Consider the following 9,851-nt stretch of genomic DNA (forward strand, 5'->3'; position numbering starts at 1 on the left):
TTTTCAAATATAAATAAAAAATTATGGTTTATAAGAATTATTCACATATTTCAAGGTATATGCTGGTGTAAAAGGAAAGCTTCAGGATTATGCGTATTTGCTTGCATGCTTTTTAGTAATATAGTTTCTTTGTACTAATTCTTTTTTTTTTTTCTTTTAAAATTTTCTTAACCAATACAAAAACAAAAAGTTAAAGAAGGACTTTAGGACCGATGATTTTTATTAGAAAAACGTTTTATATCATGTAGCGTTACGTTTTTTAATTTTTATTGTCTTATATTTATGGTATAGACTAAGATGTTTGGTGATAAGACCAATTATGTCTTCTTCTTGCCCCTGCTATTTGTATTTATATTATGGTTTACGACTTTAATAAATTTATATGGCAAAAACAAAAAAAACAAAAAAAAATTTTCATTAAATGCTGATAAACAAAAATTTACCAAACCATACTTACCAAACCAAAATAAAAATAAAAATTGCAAAAATAAAACAAACTTAAAATAGTATTTAAGAAAAAAAAACTTTAATGGTTTGAAATAAACGTTATTTGTGTTGAAATAGATAATAAAATTATCTTTAGAATTGCATCTATTATTCCGGTATTTTAAACAGGCTCAGCAAAAATAACTAATTTGTCCCGTCAAATAAACGTTACCGCCTCTTCATTTAAATTCATTTAAATTAAACCATTGGTATTTAATAACGTTGTCTGACAAGTTGTGTTCGGCTGAAAGGAAGCATAAAAGTGAGGTGCTTATTTTGAAAATTTTGCAGCGGGTTTTAGAACTTTATAGAAGTTACGCTCTGTCTTCTACAACCTAAATTTTTAAACACTAAATGAGACAGGTTAGTATCGACGTCGAGGAAAAAAATTAAAAATTGTTTTTTTGACCTTATAAGCGAAAAAATAGATATACTTGTGAAGTACATACTTAAATCATATGTCGGATAGAAAGCATATGTCGGATAAAAATCGAAGAAAAACTATCCATACAATAATCTCAAAAGCTCCCATAGTGTCTCATCAGAAAAACTATTTAAAGCAATAACAAAAACCATTACAGATATATACCTAAACTATAAACCAATCATAAACGGTTTATAATTAAAAAGTTATTTTAAAACTCACGAATGAAACATTAGATGTCTTGAACAAGTTCAGCCACATTGAAAAAAGCTACAAATATAAAATAAACAGTTTTAATGTGCCAGATAAGATGTAACTCTTTCACAAACTAAATTGTCTGTTGGGTTAGTTTTTTAATTATTATTTGTTACTATTTAATTAAAAAAAACCTGTTGTCTTTACTCTATGAGCGTTCTTTCTGAATAGAATTAATTACCTCCCTACATATCTTTGCTGCACTTACTGCCTAACACCAGCACCTAACAATATATTTACTAGCTAGCACAGTAACATAATTAAGAAGTAACAGCTAACACGGTAATAAAGGTCGAGACAATCAAATTTAAATTAAAGTTAAGCGGGAAAATATTGAACAATCTATATCTAATATCTTCTTACTGAAAAGTTTTTCGTAAATTATTTTATAAAAAATATCTAAAATTTTATTATATTTAAACTTTTTAATTTTTAGATAAAAAATATTTACAATAATATATTTTACAATAAACATTTTTACATTTACAAACTCCAAAAAAAGGTCTTTTAATTGGAATGTTCTACAATAACAAACATTTATCATGTTTTTTTACCTTGTTTATGCATATAGAAATATTTGTTTTTGTAAGCAAAGTTGATGGGTTATCAGGCCCTAAAATTTCAGTTTGCATTTTCTCTACGTAATAATAAATTTCTAGAGCTTCGATATATTTTCCCATGTTTTCTAAACAAAATGCAATATTATATTTTGTAGTTAATAACGAAGGATGATTATTTCCTAAAATTTCAGTTTGTATCTTTTCCACATAATAGAAAATTTCTAAAGCTTTATCATAATGACCTATGTTGTCTAAGCAGAGTGCAATATTACTTTTTGTAGTTAATAAAGACGGATGATTCATCCCTAAAATTTCAGTTTCTATTTTTTCAACAAAATGATAAATTTCTAGAGCTTCGTTATATTTTCCTATATTGTTCAAACAATAGGCGATATTATTTTTTGTTGTCAAGAACGACGGATGATGAGTTCCTAAAGTTTCAGTTTGTATCTTCTCAATACAGTAATATATTTTAAGAGCTTCGTTAAACTTGCCCATGTTGTCCAAACAGCTCGCGATATTATTTTTTGTTGTTAACGTTGATTGATGATTGTTTCCTAAAATTTCAGTTCGGATTTTTTCCACATAATAATTAATTTCTAAAGCATCTTTATATTTTCCCATGTTGTACAAGCATGATGCAATATTATGTTTTGTATCTAATAATGAAGGATGAGTACTTCCTAAAATTTCAGTTTTTTGTTTTTCAACATGATAATATATTATAAGGGCTTCATTATACTTTCCCATGTTGTTTAAACAAAAGGCAATATTATTTTTTGTAATTAATAACGATGGATGCTTGTTTCCTAATAATTGAGTTTGCAATGTCTCAACATGGTAATAAATTTCTAAAGCTTCGTTATATTTACCCATATTGTTTAAACAGTTTGCAATACTATGTTTTGTATCCAATAACGAGGGATGATCGACACCCAAATTTTCAGTTTGTATTTTTTCAACATAATAATAAATTTCAAGAGCTTCTTTATACTTTCCCATGTTGTACAAACACGATGCAATATTATGTTTTGCAATCAATAATGATGGATGAGAGATTCCAATAATCTCAGGTTCAATTTTTTCCACACTATAGTAAACCTCTAGAGCTTCATTATATTTTCCCATAGCGTACAAAAAAGATGCAATGTTATATTTTGTAGTCAATAATGATGGATGGTTAACTCCTAATACTTTAGTTTCAATTTTTTCAATGTGATAATACATATCTAGAGCTTCGTTGTGTTTTCCCATATCGTTTAAACAAAATGCAATATTATGAATCGAGTCAAGCGTAAGTCGATTACTTTCTCCAAATACTTCCATATTATAGCTTTTTATGCTTTGCAATATGTCAATTGCATCTTCATAAAAACAGTTTTTAGTTAATAAAATTCGTACATTGTTAGTTGTGTCGTGGAATTCTTTGCACATTCTTCGTTTGTCAGTGCGAAACATAAGTAGAAAATGAGGTAGAAAATCTTTTTGGTAATCTAAATGGTCCGTTGTTTCATTTAAAATCTGCCTAAAATAATTTATAATATATTCTTTATTTATTTCGGTATTGTTGTTTTTTTCTTGATAATATTTACACGAGATTTGTGTTAGTTCATGCATTGTTAGGTGGTCACATTCACTGTCAAACCAATCAAGCATTGTGTAGTTGATAAGTATTAAAATTGCTTTATCTACAATATGTTTGTCATTTACTTCAATTTGTTTTGATATTTCAAAAACAAACTTTTTGGTGATTTTTTGACCATTGCAATGCGACAAACAGTTTAATACTTTTAACGGGACTTCGTGGCATTTTTCTAACTTATATAAAAGTAGATTTACTGATTTTGTCGCGGATAATAGTTCTGGTTCATTTTGATACCAATCGATTTGATATTTAAAACAATTTTCAAAAGTTTGAATAGGATATGATCGAAGTAGATCTAGATATTTTTCAAAAGAAAATTTATGATTAATAATGTAGATAACTGCCTGATTGAAGGCAAAAGGATGGTACATTAACTCTTTTGTTATTTCTCTCAGAATTTTTTCCTCGTCTGTGATAATGTGATTTTTAAAAAAAAGAAGACCTTCGTCGAGTGAAAAAGTTGTAATTTTTATTTGTTTAAAGTTTAAACACAAGTTTGACCATTGTGATGTTATCAATGTGAACGAGTTCAACTCTTTTGAAACGTATTTTTCAAGAATTTTAATGTTTTCGTTGTTTACACCATCAAAAATATATAATGTCTTTTCTCCTTTGAAATATTCATGAATCATTTTAATGACGAATTCTTTGTCGCTATTTAATTTTAACCCCAATTTTTCGGAAAGGTTGTTTATAGAAGTTTGTAAATTACCAAATGCAGCATCAAACCACAAAATATTATCATAATATTTGTCATACTGGAAACAATATCTTCTGGCAAGTTGTGTTTTTCCAACACCGGAAATTCCTGTTAGCAAAAGAGTTTTCTTTGGTTTCGCTGTTTCAAACATATATTTATGTATAAGTCGAAGTTCTTTATCGCGTGCAAAATACGTATTTTTAGGCTGTAAAATACCAAGTTTTGATTGTCTAGATAATAGTTCTAAATAAACAATTTACATTTATAGTATTGAATGTTAAATGTATTTGAATAATTTAACAAAAACTAAACTATTTCATGACTAAAACACGTTATACAAGGGTCGACCATATAAAGTGTTTGGTTGATGATTGCCTAACTTAATGTTTTTTCGCATGGTTGTTGTTGAAATTTAAATATTTAATAATTTTTTTTTAGTCATTGAGGTGTTCCAAGAAAACCTAAAGTTATCACAGAGCATCACGGAGAAACGTTTAACCAAGAAGTTTACGCCTCATTAATTACCAATGTTGCTTATTAGGCTAGAGTCGACGTCAAACCACATTCCATTTGGTTCCAAAACTTTAACCACTGCGCCACGGTTAATTAATGTTTATAAAATCTAATATTATTAAATTTATTTGTTAAATCTAAATCTTTATAAGTTAAATCAAGCTATGTACAAGTCAATACCACCCAATGGGCACAGAAAGTCTAACATCTTTAAGACGTCCTGCGGACTTGTGACGTTTATAAGATGTATAGACGTCTTATGCTGTATAGATGTTTATGTGCCGCCAAGTGACACAGACATCTTATAGATATCTGTGCCACCTGGTACTGTGTTAACAGTTGTTGTCTTGTTTCCTAACCAGTACCAGATAAATTCTAAAACTGTGCTAGGTTCGAAATTAAATTACCTAAAGAATTCTTAAAAAATTTTTTTACACTTTATATACAGTCAGGAAGTGGAGAGAAATCAGTTTTTGTGCGTTTCTCCCAAAATAATTCTAATTCTATGCAATATTATTTGGACAAATGTTCCATATAAACTTTATTCGGTCTGACAACACAAAATTTAATTTAATTTAAATTTATTTATTGCTGAAAAAGTGGCCTTTTGGCAACTATGACAGCTTAGCTGCCAACAATCAATCAATAACAATCAATGTCTAAACTCTTATCTCAATTGTTAACTATGACTGAAGGAAATGAATTTCATTTACAGCATAAAATATACAGGGTCGCCCCTGGGAAGGGGGGAGCGTAGAGATGTCTAACCTTTCAACAAAAAATTTATTTAAAAAATATTCTGCAAATTCGGACTTGTAGTCAACGAAATTTGGAACTTTATTAGGCAGTCAGCAAATTGTAGTAAATTAGGATTTTTTTAAATCATTTTTTTAATTGCTAGTCAATTTTATTAGTTGCTAGTCGGCAAAAAGCAGATACGTAATCCCCCCCCCCCCCCCCCCCTTCACTCCTTTAAGATTTCTTTGGAACTGCCCTAAAAATATATTTTCAGCATATACGTTCAATAATTAAAATAAAATTTTAGCTATATACGTGTTCATTTACGCGTAATAAACATGTACTTAGATACAAAAAAAAGATCGCTTCGAATGATCCGATTTAACAAATTAATAAATGACTTATGATATAAAATGATTCAACCATTGCACAGTGAGTGCAACCACAGTGAGCTAGAACGTATTTAAAACGAGGAACTAAAGACAAAGTTTTTTGGATCCAAAAATCTATTAACGAGATAAAAATTAAAATTTGATAACGATCTAAGGTCACCTAATAAAGTTTACAGAGACAGCAAAAAGAGTGAAAAAATCTCAAATCAAAAAACATTTGATAATAGAGGTGAGAGGCTAATAAGTGCGACCTCAACCAGAGCTAAAACATGCTTTTGTGTTAAATATTTATTTAAATGAAATTATTTAGTCTTGTTGTAATACAAGGTTACCTACCAGAGCACTTGATCCATCAACCTAATTTTTGGTTAGACTACCCCTTTCACACATTAAAACATTGCATACATTACTAACGCAGACATACATAATCATACACAAACTAAAAATATTAAGTTACTTTTTTTGTATTCTATTTCGAAGTTGTCTTGTTCGCAAGAGGTTAAAACGTGTACAATTTCACTTTGTGATTCCGATGGAATAATTACAGACAATGTATTTATTGTTTGGATTTTTTGCCCGTCTACAGTTGATAGTTCTTCTAATAAACAATCTATTGAATGATTGGTAACTGAGAAAAAACGACCAAATCGTTTTGAACCATGAGTTAAGTTTTCAGCTTTCATTATGATAGCATCTCGTGGAGTCTCTTCAATAAAATAGTTAGTTTTATTATTATTATAAAACTTTTTTTTTCGTTTATTACGTATATTTCCATTTACTTAAAAATCAATTATCAGTTTTAAGACTAAATCAAAATTAAAATCAAAATTATTTAAATCAAATTTTTAACGGTTTTTAACCAATATCCGTATAATGTCTAGAATCAGTTTACTGAAAAAACAATATCCTAACTAAATGTTATCACTTATTATTAGTTGACACAAAACAAAATGTTACAGAGCCGACGACACCTGGGGAGGAGGGAAAGCATGGGGGTGGGCCCACGCCCTCCCCCTTCCTCTTATTTTTTTTCTAAAGGACTTTTTTTTTTTCTAAAGGACTTTTTTTTTTTCTCTTTTTTTAAAAAAAAATTCTAGATTCCTTCCACCTTCAAACCCGTCGGCAATGACAAAAAAAGCAAATTAAACTTTTGAGAAGTAAATACCATTTATGTAAAGTAATTTTGATTAGAATTACTATTTGAATAATTTTTTCCAGCTTCATAATATCTTCTTTAAATTTTTATTAAAGTAAACTTTGCCGTCAACTCTTAAATAGGTTGCCGTCAACTCTCAAATAGGTTGCCGTCAACAAATAGGTTGCCGTCGACAAATAGGGTTAAATCTTTTTTTTTTCAGTTTTAACTCATAAAATAAAAGTTATTAAAAATAAAAGTTATTAAAAACGAGACTTTACAAATAAAAAAACTATTTTAAACAAAATATAACTTTTTTTAACCTTTATAAATTAAAATCAAATAATATTAAATTAACCAAATAAAATTATTTAAAATTATTAAAAAAAATAAGTAAGTATAAATAATCTGTTATTTTATTCAAGATGAAAAACGAAAACTAATAATAATAGTAAAGTATATAATAACTAATAGTAATAGTAAATTACTTCAAAATCAATTAACTTTGTTTATTATAATATATATTAGTATAATACCTCTAATACAGTCCAAGATATTTTCCATTATTTTCTGTTATTCAATAAAAAACCTATAAAATAATTTTAATACTTATATAACTATATTTTCTTATTTAATTTATTTAACTTAATTTTCTTATTTTCTTATTTAACTTAATTTTCTAATTTCTACATATATATATATATATATATATATATATATATGTGTGTGTGTGTGTGTGTGTGCGTGCGTGCGTGCGTGCGTGCGTGTGTGTGTGTGTGTGTGTGTGTGTGTGTGTGTGTGTGTGTGAAAATTATATAAAGTGACGTGTTTGAAAACCCAAAATATAATGCAATACTACAAAATAATACCTAAATGCTGTCCGTGATGGATTAAGACTTTTCTTTTTTTGAGCAATTTTATAGCAGGAGGCTCCTTTCCATGCAATTATTCAAAAGTTTTATTTTCAGAGTTTCTTTTTAAAATTTTTTTTTTTTTTTTTTTTTAAATCGGAGCCCCCAAACTGCGGGATCCGGGACTATAGTCCTCCCGAGCCCCCGTCTTAATCCAGTACAAAATCCTGTAAATAGTCCAACAGTTATTATTATAATCGGGATCACAAGACAGAGGCTACCCAGAATCACAAGACGTTTAAAAGATATCTTGTGGTTGGTAGATAACATTGTATGATAAAATAAGATGCGCACACAAAAAATTGTTTAATGAATGCTCTGTTAAAACAAATCTGGTCTCAATTACTACATTCTTTTTTATGCATTATTACATGTAAATTAAGTCCCACTCCTCTTTTAAATAATCTGATCTTTTAGTAATTTTTGTCAGATGAAATAAATTTTGAAGTAAATGTAAATAATAATTACATAATATGTTACAAATAAAGTTTAAACCTAAAACACTGTGACTCTTTGTATATATACGTCAAAAATACTCAAACGTTACTAATATCGAGTATATTTCATTATTACTATCATCGATTTTACCACAAAAAAGTAAAACAACAACACAACATTATGAACTTAAATTGAGGTTATTTGCTCATTTCAATATTTGTTAATCACATCCATTGAAAATGCTTTTGTGTTTCCTATTATATATTATATGATTAACAATACCTTTAATTTGCGTATTTATGTTCGATCAATTAATTTTTTATTGTTCACTTTATAGTTCTGTTTCTCCGTAATTAATGGATTACTACAATTAAGTGTTTATACAAAGTTAAATGATGCAAAAATACATTAAAGAACTATTTAAATATAACTGCTTTTAGCTAAAACATTTCTTATAAAGGCATAACTTATTAAAGGCGTAACTTATTAAATTTATTTAAATAAAGGTTTATGAAGCAATAATACTTTTACGTTCCTTAAATAATTTAAGAATATAAAAAAGTAGCAATTTATTGCTCCATTGAAATCAAACTAATTGAAAAACCTGATCAGAAAATTTAAAATCCAGGCCATAGAATTTATAGATTTATATAAAAGGGTATTTCAAGTTTATATAAAACACTATATAATTAAATAGAGATGTCTTATTTCAAACAAAAACTGATTTAAAAGCCTCAAACCATGATTGATCTTTCATAGTCAATTATTGTTAACTTGTTTATCAAAAAATCTTTCTTTTTTTTTTTTTTTACTTGCTTTTTCATTTAAATGGAGCCGTGGCGCAGTGGTTAAAGTTCTGGCTCAGAATCAGGATGTCCGAGGTTCGACGCCGCACAGTGCCTCACAGATACGAAAAAACGGCAAAAACCCTATTAATTTTTTAAATTTATTTTGATGTTTTTTAACTTTATCTTGGTTGTTATAAGCATACTGAACAAGGTAAACCCATTTTTTATGATTTTGTAAATTTTTACTCTTTTTGTGAGCTTGTTATATGCAGGTTGTTTGTGGGCAAAAATTCACGAGAAATTTTAGAGTTTTCAAGTAGATCTTAAAATTGTCACAAAATAGTCATTTTTAAAAATTTTTCTTTCATTTTTTCGGTGAACATCATATATATATTATATCATCCGGTAAGTAACTGACATTGGACTTTCATCGACACCAAAAATTAATGTTCAAATTTCACAATTTGTGAAAAAATTAAAAATTTTCAGAAAATAATATTCACAATACTTACTTTTTCTAAAAATGTCCACACTTGTCCACCCTGAATTTTGATGGGGAAGTATCTTGAATATATACAGGAATGCCCGGAAAAAAAAACCCGCCCCAAAGTAGCACGTTTTTGAGAAATTGAATTTTTAAGTTTTTTGCAATTAATAAGAAATCCGCAAAAAGTTTTTTAAAAATCCAAAAAATTAGTTAGTAATATGTGCCTTTGTGATTACATCTCAAAATGAAAATAATAGACTTGATTCCCAAAGTAAGAGAAATTTGTATAACTATCAAGGATATTGTGAGCCTCCTTTATGAGGAAATTTTGATATCAGAAGGTTTGGATGGTGAAAAAGTGCATAGTGAAAAATTAACA

At 27.9% G+C, this 9,851-nt stretch overlaps 1 protein-coding gene across 3 annotated transcripts; it reads right to left on the reverse strand.

Annotated features, from left to right (window-relative positions):
- Positions 1-1,570: 1,570 nt before the first annotated feature.
- LOC105847024 (uncharacterized) lies at positions 1,571-8,396 on the reverse strand. 3 transcript variants are annotated; one of them, XM_065815186.1, is made up of 4 exons: positions 8,255-8,390; positions 7,385-7,437; positions 6,171-6,419; positions 1,571-4,313 (listed from the first exon to the last, which is right to left on the reverse strand). In XM_065815186.1, exons 2-4 carry the CDS (start codon positions 7,410-7,412, stop codon positions 1,687-1,689), a joined length of 2,904 nt encoding a protein of 967 aa, XP_065671258.1. In that variant the 5' UTR covers positions 7,413-7,437; positions 8,255-8,390; the 3' UTR covers positions 1,571-1,686. The 3 variants fall into 3 exon arrangements, with proteins under 3 accessions (XP_065671258.1, XP_065671259.1, XP_065671260.1); XM_065815187.1 differs by lacking the exon at positions 8,255-8,390 and adding an exon at positions 7,718-7,928; XM_065815188.1 differs by lacking the exon at positions 6,171-6,419 and having other exon boundaries at positions 8,255-8,396.
- Positions 8,397-9,851: the final 1,455 nt, after the last annotated feature.

The sequence above is a fragment of the Hydra vulgaris genome, chromosome 13 (assembly GCF_038396675.1).
Source record: "Hydra vulgaris chromosome 13, alternate assembly HydraT2T_AEP".
Lineage (NCBI taxonomy): Eukaryota > Metazoa > Cnidaria > Hydrozoa > Anthoathecata > Hydridae > Hydra > Hydra vulgaris.